Source organism: Polypterus senegalus, chromosome 6, assembly GCF_016835505.1.
Source record: "Polypterus senegalus isolate Bchr_013 chromosome 6, ASM1683550v1, whole genome shotgun sequence".
Taxonomy (NCBI): Eukaryota; Metazoa; Chordata; class Cladistia; order Polypteriformes; family Polypteridae; genus Polypterus; species Polypterus senegalus.
The window spans coordinates 36,252,520-36,274,484 of record NC_053159.1 but is presented as its reverse complement, the minus strand read 5'-3'; the positions used below and the strand labels follow the sequence as shown (position 1 = coordinate 36,274,484).

At 43.2% G+C, this 21,965-nt stretch overlaps 1 protein-coding gene across 1 annotated transcript in view; it reads left to right on the top strand.

Annotated features, from left to right (window-relative positions):
* Nucleotides 1-20,899, top strand: part of rimkla (ribosomal modification protein rimK-like family member A) — a 63,071-nt gene extending 42,172 nt beyond the window's left edge. The window contains exons 2-5 of the mRNA XM_039755826.1: nucleotides 7,705-7,935; nucleotides 8,923-9,009; nucleotides 17,978-18,181; nucleotides 18,390-20,899. Coding sequence (XP_039611760.1) covers nucleotides 7,705-7,935; nucleotides 8,923-9,009; nucleotides 17,978-18,181; nucleotides 18,390-18,907 — 1,040 coding nt within the window. The 3' untranslated portion in view covers nucleotides 18,908-20,899. The remainder of the gene's footprint in view (nucleotides 1-7,704; nucleotides 7,936-8,922; nucleotides 9,010-17,977; nucleotides 18,182-18,389) is intronic.
* Nucleotides 20,900-21,965: the final 1,066 nt, after the last annotated feature.

Here is a 21,965-nt window from a genome sequence, read left to right as displayed (position 1 = left end):
CTGTAGTTAGGATATAGCGGGTTGGATAATGGATGAATGGATAACAACAATTAATAAAAGCAACAGTAGTAACAAGTGTAACAAATGTACTGCTTATAAGTAAACTACTACAATCAAATCTGAGGGCTGAGGGGCAGCACAGAGTTCAGAGTCCGGACAGTTAAGGGGCAGAAGCTGTTGTAGAACCTGGTAGAACTGGTTCAGATGCTAGAGTACCTTCTGCCAGATTGAAGGGGGACAAAGACACCATGGGAGGGATGAAGGCGATCTTTCACAATAATTTGCAGGTTTTGCAGGTACAACATTTTATAAAGATGTCTTTAATGGAGGGCAGGGGAGTCCCGATGATCTTTTCTGCTGTATTCACTATTCATTGTAGGACCTCGTGGTCATCGACACTGCAGTTCCCAAACCAGACAGTGATACAGCTGGTCAGAACTCACTCAAAAGTACCCCTGTAGAATGTGGTGAGAAGAAGGGCAGGTAGGCTTGCTTTTTTTAGCCACTCAAGGAGCTGAAGACACTGGTGCACCATCTTGGCTATGGTGGTGGCGTTAATTGACCATGTAAGTTCAGCTGCCAAGTTTACACCAAGGAATCTGGTGCTCTTGACCAATGCCACCTCACAGCCATCCATGCGCAGTGGGGCATGGACAGCATGGGCCTTCCTAAAGTCAACAATCACCTCTTTTGTCTTGTTCACATTAAGAGACAAATTGCTGCATTTGCACCAGTCTGCCAGTGGTCACATCTCTATTCTGAAACTGACTCATCCACATTGCTGATGAGACCCACCACCATTGTGTCATTCACAAATTAAATGATGGTGTTAGAGCTGAATGGAGCTGTACAGTTGTGAGTCAGCAAAGTTAACAGAAGTGGGATGACTACACAGCCCTGGCGGGCACCAGCACTCAATGTGGTAGAGCTGGAGGTAGGATTCCTCTTTGACTGTGTGTGAAAACAGAAATGGGGAAAGGAAAAAGTACTTTCAGCTAATTTTTCAACCGTAGCTTTTCATTTTTGTAGACATAAGCAGTTGGCAAAGACTCAACAGGCGAAGGAAGACAGACAGACAGACAGACAGACAGACAGACAGACAGACAGACAGACAGACAGACAGACAGACAGACAGATAGATGAACAGCCACTACAAAGGTACTTGCTATGTAGGAAGACCCTGTAGGACATTAGGCCTTTTACTTTTTTCCCCTTTTGGTGTAAGTTTTGCTCTATTATTTAGCTATTCTTGACTTACCGGTATAATAAAATGCCTTTTATTTTTGCACATGTCTTAGGCTAGCAACACACTATGATTTTTCCAACAATTTTCAATAGTAGCTTTCCTTTATATAGTCATAGGGTTATATGTACAATCGTATGCATCTCCCCTTGTGTAGTGTGACACCCCCAGCAACTCAGTCATACCTCTCTATGAAACAATGTTTGAAAATCAAAGTTGGAGGTGCAATCCATACAACTGTTGTATGATGGAGTCACAGACATTGAAATGGGTGTGAGGTCTCCAAAACATAAGCTTCACCCAGTCCTGTTTACTCAGAACTATAACCAGAAGGTTTTGGCCTAACATGGCCATGAGGAGTTGGCAAAATAACACCAAATCCCACAAGAGGAAGGAGGTCTGTAAACCCCTGGTTTGGGCAAATAAGGCAAAAATGCTTGAAAAAGTAAGAAGAGACAAAAAGGAGTTACCTAAAAGGCAGTCATATAATAACTAAGTCCAAAAACACTAATCTGGAACCATAATCTGAGCTAATCAGCTCTGGCCTTAATAGCCAAAGAGAGGGTTCAGAAGGAGTGATATCATGGTGGCCCCGCCTCCTGGGGTTCCACTCATAAAACATAAAGAATGGAGGCATATTTAAAGGGATAATACACAAATATGAATACAACAAAAACTATATATAAATATGAAAAATAAATCAAAGCAAGAATAAAATATTTCATAAGACAGTGTAGCCACAAGGAAAGGAGTGAAGCAGGTGTTTTGGACAGAAGTCAAGCTTGTCTGTCTGATTTCTCAGGTTTATGGTAGAGTGACAGTACAGAATGGACAACGAACAAAGATGATCCCAAATTGCAGTTGAACACGTGACACCTGGATAGCATATCAATTGGTCATCATAAAGCAGTGAGCAGTGATAACTTTGTAAACTTGTTGAAACATCATAAAGGAGTCTTTGCGATTTCTGCTCACCTAATGTGAATATCCTGAAGGCAATGAAATCCATCAACTCAAAGTCATGTAGTTTGATGCCAGCCTTACATGGGCCTGCCTGGTGGATGGGGATGGCTCAGAAGTGACACTCTAGACCACAAGTCTTTTATCTTAATATATTTTTTTAGACTAGTTTATTATTTTTCCACTTGTGTAGCTTTTTTATTTTGTTTTTATTTTTCCATATCTTTTGATCATGGGTTAATGAAGTCATCAGATACTGTATTGTGTTGAACCAATTGCCGTGATTGCTTCCTAACTCCAATGCTAGCTCTTTTCTATGAACTTTATCTTAAAAATAAAGAAAGGACAGTTTTTAAAAATTCAATAAAAAAGACTAATTTCACTAAAAATCACAGGTTCAGACTTAATCACTCACTTGAATAGGATTCTAATTTTCCATTTATACAAAAATTTGCATGAGTCTTTGAACCGTGGTAGCCTTTTGCTTTATTTTTTCACACCACTCAAATAATATAGAAAATAGTTTTTTACAAAATGTGTCATTATTAAACATTTCTCTTGGTTACACAAAGAAGATCATTTGACTGACATATTTTTTGCCATCCAGCACTAATGTTTAACTTCATTTCAAAGATATTAAAACAGCAATTTATTCAGCAATTAAGTTGGACAAAATCCTTGTGAAAACACGATTTGTGTTTTAAACTGCAGTATCTGTTTAAGTTCTGCATGCATTTCATTCAGGATTCACAGTCTTTCAGCTTGAATTATTGATTTTTATTACTTCATTCAGTAGAATCAAACTTGTTAGGAAAGTGTGTTGTGATTGGAGCTGGAAACGAGTTACAGTCTTGTTTGAGTGACAATGTGAAGGGAGTGAAGGCTGAATTCAATGTCGGGAGCACCTAGAATAGCTAGCCTTTCCAAGGACAGTCTGCACTGCACATTTACTACCGTCTAGGCAGGTGTCCAGGGCCAGGGCAAGGCGATGAGACGATCGCCTCAGGTGGCACTGACGTTAACGAAATAACAACTCAAAAGTTTTTAAGTGCGAAACTTAAGAATTATGTACCCTACAGCATACTAGAAAAAAAGTGTTGTTGGTAAAAATGACTTGAAAAATTCATACCGGCTGCAATTGACCTTACAGCCTACTGCAGTTCAAAGTGTCTCAATGTTGCTTTGCAGTATGACTGTGTACTGAGATTTATCCTGGTTTCCTGAATCTGGAAAATTATTAAAATGTATATATCCATCCATCCATTATCCAACCCGCTATATCCTAACTACAGGGTCATGGGGGTCTACTGGAGCCAATCCCAGCCAACACAGGGCAAAGCAGGAAACAAACCCGGACAGGGCCAGCTCACGCAGATATATATATATATATATATATATACTGTATGTATTTATTTTATTATGTAGCTCCATAAACTGTAACCATATAAATTATATTTACGCTCTTGACCAATCTAAATAGCCTAATATAATTACTGAATTAAATGGAGTTGAAATATTATAGCTAATCATTTACCCATAATCCTTATTTTCCATGTCTTCGCTAGTTTATGCAATTAAGCCAATATCACCATCCAATCAATGAATGGAGTTGGTTTTTCCATTCAGAAAGAATGAAATCATCAACACAATGACAGTAGTGCACTACAGACGACGAGACTTGCATATTTTTAACGAAAGTATTAATGTAAAACCATTATACGGATTATGCTATTTGTTAAAATTGTGTTACTTGCTGGAATCTATTTAAGGTTACAGTTATAATGTGTTTGTTTAAAGAGTCTTAATTTCGCATCGCTCATGTTTTGCTAAAAGGACTAAGTTGCCTTTTAGCTTTCAGGAAGTATTTATTTCGCATTCAATTTCAAATTATGCAATTGCATTGTTTCTAATGCCTAATATTGTTTTAAACCTATTCTTAATGGATGCTTTTTGTCTGATGTTCACAATATGTACTGTACAACAAAGCCTATATAGAAATATGTATTGCATGTTAATTAAAAGCATCAATTCATTACATCTAAGGATATAGTGCAGGTTTTTTGTTGATGGGGTTGGACATGGTGACAAAAATGCACCTTGCCTCAGTCTACATTTTGTAACATGTCGGCCCTGCAGCTGTCTGTGGCTTTGCTGAAGAAAGACTGGGGAGCTGGCAGAATAGAGAGTAGTCAGAATCCAGTGACAGAGATCTATGGTAGTGATTTATTTCCAGTTTTCTGGGGTTAATGGTTAAAATGTGTCTAACAATGGTGTGGCAACAAACAAAAAAATAAGGAGCAGCCATGTCATGATGTAGACAGAAAGGTCAATGACTGCATGACTTACAGGATACCCTACCACACCAGCAGCCATAGCAGGTCTTCAGCCACATTTTAAGTACTGAGATCCACCTACATATGAAACAAAAAGCACAATGGCACAGTGGTTAGTGCAGATACCACACAATTCCTATATTTAAACTCCGTCCTAGAGACTCTCAGTGGCCATCTTGCACGTTTTTGGTGTTTCTGTGATGGCGTCTCTGTGGATGCTTCCAAAGATATGTGCATTAGCCCCACTATGTGTGTGTGGCTCTGTGCAGGTGTTACCCTTCCCAGGGTAGTTTCCCACTCTGCACCCAGTGCTGTTGGGATGTGCCCAACCGTCAATTACCCTGACTTAGATTAATTGGGTTTAAGAATATATGTGTGGAAGAAAAAATAAGTGTCCTGTGGTGGACTGGCACCAATCTCAGTTGACTGTCCAGTGCTGTCAGGATAGGCTCTGGCTGCTGTGACCCTGAACCCAATTCACGTACAACAAAGTATTACATATGACAGCCAGAAAATTTTGACTGCTGGTTAAACTTACTGAGAGAGCTAGTCAAGACACTCAAGAACTGAAGTGATGGAATCATTATTTCTTTAGTTAAATTGAGGATCTTTTCCACCTCATGTTGGATCAACTGGAGGATAAAGTACAAGAAAATACTGTTTCTAAAGTGTCATGGGAGTCAACATTTTTAAGATGAATATGTTTAAAGCTGCAATTCAATTTCTGTGTTTCCAGCTGAGGGTCCTGCTCCTCTTGAGCTTCCTCCCTCAGATACTTCAGCTCACTTTATTGCTTTATTTGGGTAAAATTAGTAGAAGCCAAGAGTTCAAGGATTGCACAGTGGAACAGTAATTAGCGTTTCTGCCTCATGAATTTCACATTCTCACTTTAAATATCAAGCCAAGTTACTTTGTAAACTCTGGACGTCCTCCCCATTTCTAGTCTCATTGAAGCCAGATAATTAATATATACGTCTGGAGATAACCATAAGGGAATTTTGCTTGAAACTGGATGGGCACACTGAGTATCACATTACTAAACCAAAAGCTTCATGAAGGTGGAACTCAAAGGAGCGACAGTGATTTTGAACCACAGAGATCAGAGATGCTTTCGTTAACCTGGTCCGACAGACCGCAAAATGTCTGTTTACGATGAACTGTCTACAGTCAGAAAGTCTCCTAAAAAGTCTTGATACACATATATTACACATGTCTCATGTGTCCAGTGAACACATTGTACATTTTAAAAATAAACATAACCTGATGCAAGGGAAAAACCTTTCTGTAGCACCAAGTTATATATTGCCTTTCGAAGGCATTGATGGATAAAATGGTAAATGCAGGTGCCGTGTGTGCTTTCTGCTGTCCAGCTTTGTGGCGATAGTGTCAGAGTTGATGTACGCTTGAAAGAATTGGCAGGTGTATTCATGAAAATATGAATTGCAAAATATGAATTTGAAGTAAATAGTGTAGTATACTCCTTCAAAAGGACTGTTGTTCAGAGAGCTGATAACAAAGAGCCACAGGAGATGTTGCCTGAATCAACAAATCTGCCCAGTGACACCAGTTAGATGTACAGATGAGGTTGCACAGCACCCACCTTCTGACTGCACGTCTAAACGAATAACTAAAGAAATGTAACACTACTGTCTAATTGGAAATGCAAACATGTTGTGACAAAATAGCTGCAGCTTTTTACATGGTGTATATCCATAGACCACAATCTTTATCTAAACTCTATTTGCTGTTGTTATGTCATATAGTGATGCAGTTGTTAAAATGACAGAAAGATATCGTATCAGGCACTTGTCAAATGTGCGGAGACCAGTAGCTGTGGTGGTCAATGTATATTAGTCTGTCTGTCTCCACTGTTACTGGGCTCATTACAATGTGCAAAATAATTATTAAGCTTGAGTTATCTTGTGTTAATGGAACAAGACAGAATACATGTGTTTGAATGAGAGGGAGGTCAGTGGAATGGTGAGGATGCAAGGTGTAGAGTTGGCGAAGGTGGATGAGTTTAAATACTTGGGATCAACAGTACTGAGTAATGGGGATTGTGGAAGAGAGGTGAAAAAGAGTGCAGGAAGGGTGGAGTGGGTGGAGAAGAGTGTCGGGAGTAATTTGTGACAGACGGGTATCAGCAAGAGGGAAAGGGAAGGTCTACAGGACGGTAGTGAGACCAGCTATGTTATATGGGTTGGAGATGGTGGCACTGACCAGAAAGCAGGAGACAGAGCTGGAGGTGGCAGAGTTAAAGATGCTAAGATTTGCATTGGGTGTGACGAGGATGAACAGGATTAGAAATGAGTACATTAGAGGGTCAGCTCAGGTTGGATGATTGGGAGACAAAGTCAGAGAGGCGAGATTGCATTGGTTTGGACATGTACAGAGGAGAGATGCTGGGTATACTGGGAGAAGGATGTTAAGGACAGAGCTGCCAGGAAAGAAGAAAAGAAGAAGGCCTGAGAGAAGGTTTATGGATGTGATGAGAGAGGACATGCAGGTGATGGGCGCGACAGAGCAAAATGTAGAGGACAGGAAGATATTGAAGAAGATGATCCGCTGTGGCGACCCCTAACGAGAGCAGCTGAAAGAAGAAGAAGAAGAAGAAGAAGAAGAAGATGTTATCTTGTGCTACTGAGCTCCTGAATGGATAACAACAATTTTACCATTTTATTTTCTCTCAGTGTTGAGACTTTTGCTCAGTTTCTTTTGCTCTCTCCTTTATAACACATGAACTGGAGAAACTGTGGGTAAGTGTTTTAGGAAGAAGCCCTGTTGGAGTAGCCTTAGTAGCGTAGGATTTTGCCCGCTATTCACTGCTCACTTTTTAATGAGTTGTCCCCAGACGTGTATTCTCATTTGACAATTACATCTGGCCCCACAACACCATTTCATTTCCGCATAGGGTTTTTGCCATGTACTCTGGTTTTCCTCCCATATCCAAAAGATGTGCATTTTGGATTAGGCTGTTCTAAATGGTGACCCTGCAATGTACTGGTGGTCTGTCTATGGTTGGTGCCTCCCTTGCACTAGATGCTTCACACCCCCTAACCTTAAATTCAGTTACCGGGAGTGAAAATGTTATGTTTCACTAGTAGCATCTGACAGATGACCCACCATGCCTGTTAAAAACTATTGACTTTTTTTTTGTTCTTCACCCAGGTTTGCGAGTCGACCAGGAAGTGGTGACTTCATACCCACAGGTGGTGGTCATGCGTGTGCCCACCCCATGGGTTCAGTCAGACAGTGACATCACAGTCTTGCGCCACTTTGAGAAAATGGGCTGCCGACTAGTCAATCGCTCTCAGGCTATTCTCAATTGTGTTAACAAGTTCTGGACCTTTCAGGAGCTGGCTGGCCATGGTGTGCCCCTGCCAGACACATTTTCTTACGGTAAGTAGCTTAAAACTGTTGGTAACTTAGTCTTTTTCTTGTACTACTGTGCACCGGAATATTTGTTGAGCCAAATTTCCCCCTGGGGATATCTATCTATCTATCTATCTATCTATCTATCTATCTATCTATCTATCTATCTATCTAGCTCTCTGTTGTCCAAGTAGTTAACACATTTTTACACTTACTGTCAATATTGTTCTATAGGTATTCCGGTTTTCCTCTCCAATTCCATTTAAAGGTTAACTGGCATGTATAAATTAGACAAGTGTGTGCTGTTTTCTGCTATATGCCCAGGGCTGTCTGAATAGGCTCCAGCTTCCATTGCATTAAGTGGATTTGAAAATGTTATGTTACGTTGTGTTATGTTATAATCATCAGTTTTACAAGGCTTTTTATAATACAAAATAAAACTATTCAGTGGCATCAGATTACAAATCTTGTAAGAGGTGTGCCACAGACTGTGTTGTTTCACCATGGCATAACACCAGTAGGGTCTCCCTGACTAAAATAGATTATGATGTACCATGTCCTCAGCAAACGGAGGGAAGGGCACCCACACAATATAGCAGGGCATGTGTACTTTAGTGAACAGACTGGCACTACCAGTTCAGCAAAGGTTTAACTCCCGTTGGACTTTGGGAGCATTAAAAAGACCAGCACACACAGAACAAGAGAATTTGCAGAGCAGAAGTAATCAGTCACAGCAGGGAAGTACCAGCCACAGAAAAAGAGATTAGGGCAAACCTATTGAAACGTATGCAGGGAAGAGGACGTAAGACTTAATTTAATAATGGCAATTGATGCAAGACAGAAGGCAGCAGGGAAGGTGCACAGAACCACCTTTGTAGTTACACTTTTTCTGGCCCATCAGAGTACATACTTCTACAGCCAGAGATTAAGATCCTGATTGAGATAAAGCATTTATCTGGTCATGGAGAAGTAGCAATGACAGACTTCTAACTGAATGCACCTTTCTCTGTGTAGGAGGTCACGAAGACTTTGCCAAGATGATTGATGAAGCAGAGCCTCTTGGATATCCTGTTGTTGTGAAAAACACTCGGGGTCACAGAGGTAAGTCAAAATGTTTTGCTTCTTCAGCACAGAACTTAGCTGAGGGGGGTATGGACCCTGAATGATAATGCCATGTCTAAATGCAACTGAGAAACCTCCAGACAGCTTACAAAGGGTTTGAGCCCTTTACAATAGACTGCTCACTCAAGCCTGCTTGCTCTGCATTTTTTGTAGCCATTGTAGGTGCCAAGATGGATGGACTGGCATCCTGTCCAGGAGGGGATGGTGGTCCCTTACCCAGATGGGTGGCCATAAGGGAAGAAAGGATTTGGATGGATGGACATCCCATTGGAGTTGGTTGCAGGTAGTTTTCCTGGCCGAGAAGATGTAATTAAAGGGCAGGGAAGAACTGTCTCTTGGGGACATGCAGTCCCCCAGAAGACCAAGTAGCAGCATCCCTTGGGTAGAGCTCACATTTGTACACCCACAGAGAACTTTGGGAATTGTAGTCCTGATGGACAGCCCTGTTGAGGTACATGGGTGTCACCCTAGGGAGCTGTAGGGAGAGGACTCACAAACTTTAAGGAAGTTTTGCCTGACTTGGAAGTGGTTCCAGGGTGTAATTGTGTGGCATTGGAAGTACTTCCAGGTGTGGCTTAAAAGAAACCGCTCAACCTAATCCAGGAGAGTTAGAGTCAGGAGGTAGAGGAGAAGGCTAGCCTAGAGAAGAGGAGAATCGTTATTGGAGTTGTGCTTATGAATGCTTATTTTGCAGAAAAAACCTGCAAAAGGAATTTTGTGTCATAAAATTCACTTTCTTTGAACCCTTGACTGTGTATGTACAGTGGTGTGAAAAACTATTTGCCCCCTTCCTGATTTCTTATTCTTTTGCATGTTTGTCACACAAAATGTTTCTGATCATCAAACACATTTAACCATTAGTCAAATATAACACAAGTAAACACAAAATGCAGTTTTTAAATGATGGTTTTTATTATTCAGGGAGAAAGAAAAAAATCCAAACCAACATGGCCCTGTGTGAAAAAGTAATTGCCCCCTGAACCTAATAACTGGTTGGGCCCCCCTTAGCAGCAATAACAGCAATCAAGCGTTTGCAATAACTTGCAATGAGTCTTTTACAGCGCTCTGGAGGAATTTTGGCCCACTCATCTTTGCAGAATTGTTGTAATTCAGCTTTATTTGAGGGTTTTCTAGCATGAACCGCCTTTTTAAGGTCATGCCATAGCATCTCAATTGGATTCAGGTCAGGACTTTGACTAGGCCACTCCAAAGTCTTCCTTTTGTTTTTCTTCAGCCATTCAGAGGTGGATTTGCTGGTGTGTTTTGGGTCATTGTCCTGTTGCAGCACCCAAGATCGCTTCAGCTTGAGTTGACGAACAGATGGCCGGACATTCTCCTTCAGGATTTTTTGGTAGACAGTAGAATTCATGGTTCCATCTATCACAGCAAGCCTTCCAGGTCCTGAAGCAGCAAAACAACCCCAGACCATCACACTACCACCACCATATTTTACTGTTGGTATGATGTTCTTTTCTGAAATGCTGTGTTCCTTTTACGCCAGATGTAACGGGACATTTGCCTTCCAAAAAGTTCAACTTTTGTCTCATCAGTCCACAAGGTATTTTCCCAAAAGTCTTGGCAATCATTGAGATGTTTCTTAGCAAAATTGAGACGAGCCCTAATGTTCTTTTGCTTAACAGTGGTTTGCGTCTTGGAAATCTGCCATGCAGGCCGTTTTTGCCCAGTCTCTTTCTTATGGTAGATCGTGAACACTGAATTGAGGCAAGTGAGGCCTGCAGTTCTTTAGACGTTGTCCTGGGGTCTTTTGTGACCTCTCGATGAGTCGTCTCTGCGCTCTTGGGGTAATTTTGGTCGGCCGGCCACTCCTGGGAAGGTTCACCACTGTTCCATGTTTTTGCCATTTGTGGATAATGGCTCTCACTGTGGTTCAATGGAGTCCCAAAGCTTTAGAAATGGCTTTATAACCTTTACCAAACTGATAGATCTCAATTACTTCTGTTCTCATTTGTTCCTGAATTTCTTTGGATCTTGGCATGATGTCTAGCTTTTGAGGTGCTTTTGGTCTACTTCTCTGTGTCAGGCAGCTCCTATTTAAGTGATTTCTTGATTGAAACAGGTGTGGCAGTAATCAGGCCTGGGGGTGGCTACGGAAATTGAACTCAGGTGTGATACACCACAGTTAGGTTATTTTTAACAAGGGGGCAATTACTTTTTCACACAGGGCCATGTAGGTTTGGATTTTTTTTCTCATTAAATAATAAAAACCATCATTTAAAAACTGCATTTTGTGTTTACTTGTGTTATATTTGACTAATGGTGTTTGATGATCAGAAACATTTTGTGTGACAAACATGCAAAAGAATAAGAAATCAGGAAGGGGGCAAATAGTTTTTCACACCACTGTACACTTGTGTCTGGAGTGTTCGGGAGTGCCCCCTTTTGGTCACACCATATGTGTGCCCAGTTATTGGATCCATGCTGCTCCCCCATGCTTTAAGTTTGTATTATCAGTACCCTGGCTATGGGAAATTTTGCTTTCTAATGGAACTCCACCACTGCCCATGGGGAATGCATATCACAGATGCCCTGGGCAGGCGAAAGCTTTGGGACTGCTTGTTTCTAAGCAAGTGAACAAAAGCTATGTTAGTACCCATCGAATGGAACTGTGCACTTGTGCCAGTACCAAAGCAGTGGGCAGAATTGATATCTAAAACAGCACCCAGGGTACAATGCTTAGAGAAAGTATTCAACCCTCTATATGTTTTCACATGTTATTGTTGTACAACATTGAACCGCAGTGGAAATTAATTTGGCTTTTTGACATTGGTCAACAGAAAAAGACTCTTTAATTTCAAAGTGAAAACAGATCTCTACAAAGTGGTCAAAATTAATTATAAATGTAAAATAACTAATTGCATTAGAATGCAAGCCAGCATTTAGTAGACGCACCTTTGGCAGTCATGGCAGCGTTGAGTCTGTATGCTCAGGCCTCCATCAGCTTTGCCCATCTGGACACTTTTTCTCCATTTTTCTTTGCAAAACCACTCAGCTTTGTCAGTTTGCATGTAGATTGTGAGTGAACAGTCATTTATAAGTCCAGCCACAAGTACTCAGTTGGATGGAGATTTGGACTCAGACTCAGACACTTCAGGACATTAACATTGTTTTTACACCATTCCTGTGTAGCTTTGGCTTTGTGCTTAGGATAGTTTTCTTGCTGGAAAACAAATCTTCTCCCAAGGTACAGGTTTGTTACAAAGTTTGTCAGGTTTTCCTCCAGGATTTCCTTGTCTTTTTCTCCATTTATTTCCCCCTCAACCCTCACAAGCCTTCCAAAGGGCATGCTGCAAAGAAGCATCCCCACATCATGACACTGCCAACACCATGCTTCACAGTGATAATGTGCAGTGTTTAGCTTACAGCAAACATGACCCTTAGCCTTATGGCCAAAAAAGCTTAATTTTGGTCTCATCACACCATAGAATCCTCTTCCAGTTGACTTCAGAGTCCCCCAGATGCTTTGTGGCAAGCCAAGATCTTATGTGTATTTTTCCTCTTTGCCCAGTGGAGTAGCTAGGGGCGGGTGGAGGGGGCGGTACATTTTTGGGGGCGGCATTATTGGCCAAAAGGCTCAGTACAATTCGTGTGTAAGTTCAGAAATATATCACTTATTTTCAGACTGTCCTTCAGTGATGGCCTCAGACACAGCAGCTGAAATTTATGAGGCAGTAACAAAAATAAACATAAACATTACACCGATAATAATTTCTAGGAAGATAAACAACTAATTTACAATTTATAATTTTGTTTCATTATCAATCCGAATGCATTCTTGATCTGCGCAGAAAACATCCCCACCTATCACTTCAACACTACAATGGTTCTGGTTTTTGCAGCGTAATTATATCTCTTATATATATTTCTCTTCTGATTCATCCTGCTTCCTCTTCAAACCCGGTCCCGCCCACATGCAGCCCACATGGCATTTCTCGATTCCTATTCCTCCTCTTCCAAACCCTTCCCCACACTGCCTGCGGCCTCCCATACACCCCCACGCCACTTTTCTCGAGTCCTATTCCTCCTTTGGACTACTGTGTTCCCCGCTCCCCTCTCATGACCCCATTGGTGTCGCGTCACTGCCCGATATCTAGCCTGACTGCGTGACCTTTCATTTCGGCCATGTCTGTACCTGGGAGTCTTTTCTATAGCCTACTACAGGAAAGTACTCTCGACCATTGCCATTGGTTTCGCTCCTTGCTATTGGTTTCACTCCTTGCTATTTTCGTTATACTGTGATGGTTGTTTCCTAAGCCTTTGTTATAAAATGAACGACAATATCTTCTCTGTCAACGGGTTTTTGTACAACGTCATCTGTATTCCGGGATCCGGCAACTGCCTGTTCCTATCAGTGGGTTATTTCTTGACACAAACGATTGACGAAGGCAATGCACTCTCATTACGACATAGGACAGTATATTTTGTTGCATCACATTAGGACAGATTTGGAGACGTTCTTCCTGTTCTTTCCAATGCATGTCCAGTTATCACAACAAGTCACGAGTATTATCAATTGTGGAGCCGACCCGGACACAGACAGGCTCGACATGTTGTTCATCACCACCACACGTTTATTTTATACAATATTTACAAGTCAAAGTCAAGTGCACAAACCCCAACACAGTCCTGGCCACACAATGCCTTCTCTTCAGGCTGCCTCCACACTCTCTTCTGCCTCGTCCTGCTTCCACCCGACTCCAGCCTTAAATGAAGGGAGACGGCCCCTTTTATACACTCCCGGACAAGCTCCAGGTGGTACCTGGCATTCCCCTCTGCCGGCTGTTCTCCCGGCAGCTCTCCGGGTGTCCTCCTAATTCTTCCTCCCAGCACTTCCTGGTGTGGCGGAAGTGCTGAGGTAACAGGTCCCCAAGGCATTGGGGCGCCTCCTGGCGGTGACCACGGGCCCCTACAGGGTGGGGCTTCCATGCCCTCAACCCGTGGCCCCCAAAGCAACCAGGATGGCAGCCCCCACGTGATCCAGGGTGGGCACAGGCCCACATCCGGTCCCTCACGGCGTCCCGGCCAGGTCATTGCCCCTGGCATCCCTGACACAATACATGGCAACATCTACAGTTTATGGTGGTGAAGCTGAAATTCAAGCTCTTTCCGAGATTAGATCTTTCGACTCATCTGTTGTCTCCAGCAAAACACCTATTCAAAACTACATCTTTCAAGAAGTATTTCTTTCTTCTTGATTTCTGAATTCCTTTCTCATTGTTTTCCATTCCTATCCTTACACCGCCGTATGCTACGAAGGGCGTCCACTAGTTAAATTAATAATTAGAACATAGCTTATCTGTGCGTATATATTATATTCTTGTCAAGTTGATGCTTATAATTAACTACCCATCCTCCACAGCTTTGCCCACTTATTAGTGAAACAGGACAGTGAGAAGGGCCCTGCCCGGCTCTCTACTCCTGACGCCACTCTTCCCCCTCCCCTCGGCCTACACCCTCTGTCTCGGATTAGCGCAAATATATCGCACCTGCAAGCGAACTGTGATTCTGAGCGCAATGAGAGAAGTCGCAAAGTCAACAGGAATGGTCAAGCAAATTATGAAAAAAAGATCTAAATCCATTAAGTAGTTGTCTCATTCAATAACTAAGTGGAGTTAAGGCATACGCCCCAAGGCAGATGCGTGAGTGAGGAGAGCCGCAAGCCCGATAAGTCACTTTCGGATTTACGCTAATAAATCAGTACCACAAGCGAACTATGATACTTCGTGCGATGAGAAAGTCGCAAAAGCAACAGAATCTGATCTAAATCCGTTAAGTAGTTCTCTCATGAAAGTGGACAGACATACAAAAGGGTCTAAAAAACTAAAAATTTCACGCTTGGACCATGAGTCAGTGGTATTTGGCTTTTATATATATATATATAAGCAAAATACCCCGCTTCGCAGTAGAGAAGTAGTGTGCTAAAGAAGTTATGAAAAAGAAAAGGAAACATTATTGTCAATGTAATTGTTTTGTCACTGTTATGAGTGTTGCTGTCATCAAGGATTTGATTATCATTATTTCTTTCAATCAGGTTCATATTTGGAGCATGTGTTGTGTTCAAGTTATATTCCGTGTTTGTCAACCGTTGTAAAGATAACCGGTTTTCATTCATTTAACAGGCATTCCCGGTATTAAGTTGTGGATTTGCCTGCGAATATTTAGCGGCAGCATATCTATGAACTTAATTTAAACTTAAGCTTTACACCTTGCTTTCCTATTGATATGTCTACAAAGGCTTGCTCAGATTCAGAGGGTTGTTCCTTTCTTACTGCATCAATAAACAGCTCGTCTTCCTCTTTATCTGAGACATCCACACTGCATGCACGGGCTTACCTTTCCCAGTCCTGCAAAGTCAGTTCACGTGAGCCGCTCGGAGTACATGCATCGAAGGTTCTCAGCTGTGCTTGTGCTATCTCGTGCAATCTTGCGATGTCCACGGCTTTATTTAATGTTAGTTCAGACCCAGCACTTAAAAGTTTCTCTCGCACTTTTGCCGAGTTTGTGCGGAACACTATTCTATCCCTGACCATCTCATCTTCGTTTGCATAAGCACAGTCCTTCACCAGCAATTTTAACTACGTTACAAAGTGATGAAAAGTCTCATTTATACCCTGCGTCCTCTCATTAAACTTGTATCTCGCGAATATCGTATTCGTCTTAGGCATGACAAACACCAGCGGCAGCGTGTCTATGAATGTAATTTATACTTAAGCTTTACACCTTGCTTTCCTATTGATATGTGTACAAAGGCTTGTTCAGCATCACAGGGTTGTTCGTTTCCTACTGCATCAATAAGCAGCTCGTCTTCCTCTTTATCTGAGACATCACACACTGCATGTAAGGGTTTACCTTTCCCAGTCCTGCAAAGTCAATTCACGTGAGCCGCTTGGAGTACATGCATCGAAGGTTCTCAGCTGTGCTTGTGCTATGTCGTACGATCTTGCGATGTCCACAGCTTTATTTAATGTTAGCTCAGACCCGGCAATGTGTCTTCTCATTAAACTTGTATTCCACGAATATCGTATTCGTTGTAGGCATGACAAACGCCAGTGGCAGCCTGTCTATGAACTTACTGTAATTTAAACTTAAGGTTTACACTGTGCTTTGTTTTCACAGTAGCTGCACTTATGAATATGCTTGTATGCATCACTCGCTTCATATTCTTTTGCTGCCTTCTCAATTGTGTAATGCATTTTTTGTTCAGCGCTCTTTGGAGCTCTTGCTTGTTCTCTGCATACTGCGTTCACAGTCAGTTCAAGTGAGCTGCTCGGAGTACATGCATCGAAGGTTCTCAGCTGTGCTTGTGCTATGTCATGCGATCTTGCGATGTCCGCGGCTTTATTTAATGTCAGCTCAGACCCGGCACTTAAAAGTTTCTAGTGCCAAACACTAGTCTATCCCTGACCATCTCATCTTCGTTTGCATAAGCACAGTCCTTCACCTGCGAATATTTAGCGGCAGCGTGTCTATTGGATTGCTGCTGACGGATGGTCTTATATGGGCAGGCAGTCAATTATGTGGGAGGCGTGACGATGAGGGAAGCAACTCTGCCTCACACGGCGACCGAGCTGCAGGCTATGGCCGTATATATGTACATAAGTAGGTTCCAGTTATGACCATTACACGTAGAATTTAGAAATGAAACCTGCCTAACTTTTGTAAGTAAGCTGTAAGGAATGAGCCTGCCAAATTTCAGCCTTCTACCTACACAGGAAGTTGGATAATTAGTGATGAGTCAGTGAGTCAGTCAGTGAGGGCTTTGCCTTTTATTAATATATATATATATAGTATATATATATATATATATATATATATATATATAGATTACATGTGAAAAATTGTTGCTGTTTCTCTATATATGAATAAATCTATGCAAAATGTATCTTAATTTTTCTCTATAGGTCATTTAGATTTTCTGTTTAAATAGGTTAACATACTCAGATATGTTAGAGGGTGGCAAATTGAAGCACCGTCCCGCCCCGAGTGGCACGAACTCTAGCTACGCCACTGTCTTTGCCACTCACATACAAAATGGTGACTCTCCAGAGCACCTGAACACCAGTTATTGTTTGCACAGTCTCTCCAAACTCCACCACTTTAGCTTGTAACACCCCGTAGTTCTCATGGGTCCCTCGGTGTCCTCTCACACTATTCTTCTTGCATGATCACTCATTTGTTATGGATGTCCTACTCTGAACAGATTTGCAGCTGTGCCATACTCTTTCCATATCTTCTTGATTGATGTGACTTGACTCCAAGGGACATTCAGTGACTTGGATATTTTGTTGTCTCTATCCCCTGACTTGTGCTTTTCAAACAGAGATGGTTGAAGTGTTCTTTTGTCTTCATTGTGTAGGTTAGGCCACCATCCCATAGTGACTCATCACAAGCTGGATCTCCCACGTATGGGGGCATTTACACTACAATCAATTGAAACCCCTCAACCACAGACAGGTGATCTCCATTTAATTATTTCTGTGACTTCTGAAACCAATTGGCTGCACCAGTGATGATTTTAGGCTGTCATATTAAAGGAGTGAATACTTATGAGGTCAATAATTTTGTGTTTTATGTTTGTAATTAATTTAGACCACTTTGCAGAGATCTGTTTTCTCTTTGACATTGATGGGTCTTTTTCTGTTGATTACTGACAAGCCAAATGAAACTGTCATTCAATATTGTACAACAATAAGATGTGAAAGATTCCAAAAGAGTGAATACTTTTTATAATAATTGTACATGGGTTGCATTCCACTTGTGTCCTGCTAATGGAATCAGGTTGAGTAATCAAGGTAATGGGATAGTAAAACACTCCCCTGCCATAAAATGAGCAGACCTTCACTGGCTTGCTGAGGGGTCCAGCTTGCCTCCCAGAAGCACAAGGGTGCCACATGCCTGCACTCAGCTTCACTTTTTCTTGTTTTTTCAGGCAAGGCTGTGTTCCTGGCTCGTGATAAACACCACCTTTCTGATATCTCCCACCTGATTCGCCATGAGGCCCCCTACCTGTTCCAGAAGTATGTGAAGGAATCACATGGGAAGGACATTCGCGTGGTGGTGGTGGGTGGCCGGGTCATTGGCTCCATGCTGCGCTGCTCAACAGATGGCAGAATGCAGAGCAACTGCTCTCTAGGTGGGTGAATGTGTCATTTTTGCAGCCTTATGGGAAGGGTGGCAAGTGTTTCTCTACCCTCACTTCCTGCAGCTTGCCCTGTGATGGGCACACCTAATTACTGAGCATAATGCTGGAGGAGAGGTGTCATTGTGAAGGGTGCCTGTGTATGGCTTTCGGGTTTACACTTTCATTCTGTGAAACCTGCCTCTCTCTTTCTATCTTCCAGGTGGCATTGGGGTGATGTGCCCTCTAAGCGAGCAAGGCAAGCAGCTGGCAGTGCAGGTGTCCAACATCCTGGGCATGGACGTGTGCGGCATCGACTTGCTGATGATGGAGGACGGTTCTTTTGTCGTGTGCGAGGCCAACTCTAATGTGGGCTTCACTGCCTTTGACCAAGCCTGTGGCCTCGATGTGGGTGGCATCATCGCCGACTTTGCCCTGTCACTCCTGCCGAGCCGGCTCACCCGGAAGATGTCTTTGTTGTCTGTGGTGTCCAGTGCCAGTGAAACCAGCAGTGAGCCTGAGGTGTGCCCGCCAGCTAGTGCCATCCCCGAGACTGTTTACACAATGAGTGTGGGCTCTACGTCAAGCGAGAGCGATCCCGAGCTGGCTGAGCTCCGTGAAAGCAGTGGAAGCGGGGGCAGCACCGTAATGCCCCGCTCTCTCCTTCACCCTCCACTGTCTGACGCCACCTATAACATGAACAGCATCATAGCCAGCGAGATAAAACTATTGACTGAGTGAGACTCTTGCAATTGGCAGGCTGCTTCCCTGGTTTAAAGCTGTGGATAAAAAGGTTTGGGGGCGGGAGGGCACGTGTAGAGCGAGCTTCCATTCATCTTGTACCAAGTCCCTCAGCCTACGTGTGCTGAGACCCTCCCATAGACCAGCTGGTGGCCGGCAGCCTGACTAAGTCAAGTCAAGCATGTCACTCTGTACAGACTTTGCTTGGCGTTATGCTCCTGGTTTATTTTACTTCTTCATTACTTCACCAAGAACACGGGTAACTGTGAGGCAGAGGGCGGGTGCAGCTTTATAACCAAGCGAGATCGAGGGGATGCTTTTGTATTAGCACGTCAGCTATAGGGTGCACTGCTGTTCCAGCACACAAAATAGGTGGGCACACTGCTGAACCAGCATGCAAATTGGAGGTTATGTTGCCATATCAGCATGTGAGAGTCAGGAAGCATTGCTGTGCCAGTTTGTGAGGCTGACAGCATGCTGCCATACTAACAGAGAAGTCTGTGGATGCGCTGCTTTGCCAACAGGTTAAGGCAGGGGTCTCACTACAAGCATGTGAAGCACACTGCAATACCAGCACGTGTGGTCAGAAGACCAGAAAGTAAAAGTGAGCATGCATTACCGTACCAGCATGTCGGGTAGGGGGGCACACGGCTATGCAGACAAAAACAACAGTTAACCCAGAGGGCACTTCTATGCAAGCATGTTTTTAATGGTTGTGATACCAGTAAGTGGGTGCTCTTTTGTGCTTGTATGTATGGTGGAGGGCAAAACTTGAGGTACAGGTTACTCATCTATACCAGCAAGTGGGGTAGACGATGCACCGTGTCATTTACTATCCATACAAGCAGCAAATATGGACAGCCTAGTGTACCCTGTGATGCACTGGTACCCTGTCCAGATTGTTCCTGGGATAGATGCCAGCTACCCTAGTTAAGCGGGTTAGGAAAATGGATGAATAGATGGAATGGCACTGTATTAACAAGGAAGACAGCTAGTGAACTGATACACCAATGCAATGGCAGATTAGGTCCTGCTAAATAAAGTGATGATGAGGGTCTGTTACTATACCAGCACATAAAGAAGAGGGCATGGTCAGCAGTGGGCACTCAGTAGTATTAGCGTGCACACTACTGTAACATTAATGGCGTGCTGTCTCCCAGACCTGTGATGGCGAGAGCACACTACAGTAGGCGTCGAGCTGTCACTGCTGGACACCTTTACATTCAGCAGTGTGACTTTACCGCATGGAGATAATAAAGTCGTTGCTGAGGCAGGGTGGTGTGCCCTCAGAGAAGCCCAATTATCCAATGATCCTGCCATATGGATTGACACTCGGAGTGTGATCAGTCTAGTCTTGACAATAGGCTGCATGGTGGTGCGGCGAGGGGTCCGCACTGCTGCTACTGTTTCTTCAAGGCTCCAAACACCATCCCAGTGATCACAGAGCTCCAGACATGCCACACATACTGTAGCAAGACCTTGAACACTTAGACATCTCAGCGTTAATTTGGATCCGTTAGGTGGGCTGTTCCCATCCAAAGTGTGACTATATAAATTCACTAATCTGAAGAGTTCTTGCTGGATATGTGTGTGCCATCTACCTTGATATGTGCCCTGGTACAGTTCTCAGGTCTTGCACCCACTTATTATCCAATGATCCTGCCATATGGAGTGACACTCGGAGTGTGATCAATCTAGTCTTGACAATAGGCTGCATGGTGGTGCGGCGAGGGGTCCGCACTGCTGCTACTGTTTCTTCAAGGCTCCAAACACCATTCCTTTGACGAGTATCCCAGTTTGCCAACGTCTTCCAAGGTATTCTGTTTTTTTTGGTGCACACCTCAGACACAGGCACGTTAGGTTGATTTCTATCTATAAAAGTTTGCTTGCTGTGCCCCGTGGCCAACTAACATTCAGGGCGGAGTGGTGGCTCTGAGGCTAAGGATCTGTGCTGGTATCCAGAAGGTTGCCGGTTCAAATCCCTGTCACTGCCAAAAGAGATCCTACTCTGCTGGGTCCTTGAGGAAGACCCTTAAGGCGAAATAAAGAACAACAACAAAAAAATAACATTCCATCCATTGTTAGTTCCTGTGCCAGGGATAGTCTCCTTGTTCCAAGTATTGGTTCAGAAAGATAAACGAAAGCACAGCCGGGACGGTGTCATCTTTTCCACATGCCATGGGCACGTTTGAGTTTACCTGAACTTTGCCTCCGTGTTGCGGAAATGCATTTAGCAAGCGGCAGCCTTGTGCTCCCCGACTTGCTGCGTCACACCACAGGAAGGGGTCGGGGCTGAATTGGTGAATTAATGAACAAAGCGTGGTGCTTTTTATTTTAAATGAATGAGCAGGCAGGAGCAACTCTTGAGGCTCTAAGGACGTCAGTGTTGTTGGCTTCTGGTCTGATGTGAGCGGCTACTGTATTATGCAAACCCCTAACGTGAGTGTGTGTGAGGTCGGGTGTAGCGCCCAGGCCCACTTCGTATGTCACATAACTGGGGTGGGCATCAATGAATTGCACTCAAAGCCCAATCTAAAAATGCCATTAAAGTCTCATTTGTGAGTTTCGTTGGGGTGCACCTTGGGCTCCCAGCACTTGCTCTACCTCAGACAGGAACTCGCCTCTCATAGCACAGGTACCTGGGGGGAAAGGGGGGTGGTGACACGTGCAGATACAGCAAACCTTCCCACCCCAACGCATTTCTAAAGCCCCTTGATGGGGGGTTTCCTCTTTTTTTAACATTAAGAAAGGTTGGAATGGGAATGGTTTGGTGTAGGTGGACCATTTTTATCCAAGCTATTTAATTTAAAAAAAAAACAAACCTCTAAGCATGATGGCACTTAATTAAAAGAAACTCTAAAGAAAGTAGCTGCAGTTTCTCAGATTGGACTCACTGTGACTGCTATGGCACTGGATTAATGCGATACTGCTGCTAAACTGTAGGGAGAGGGAGAGGCGATGCTGACGGCTTATTTTATCACTGCACTCCAGTGGAATTGGGAAAGCGTTCAGGGAAGCAGACCTCTCAATATCTCCCAGGCATGACTAATATATTATT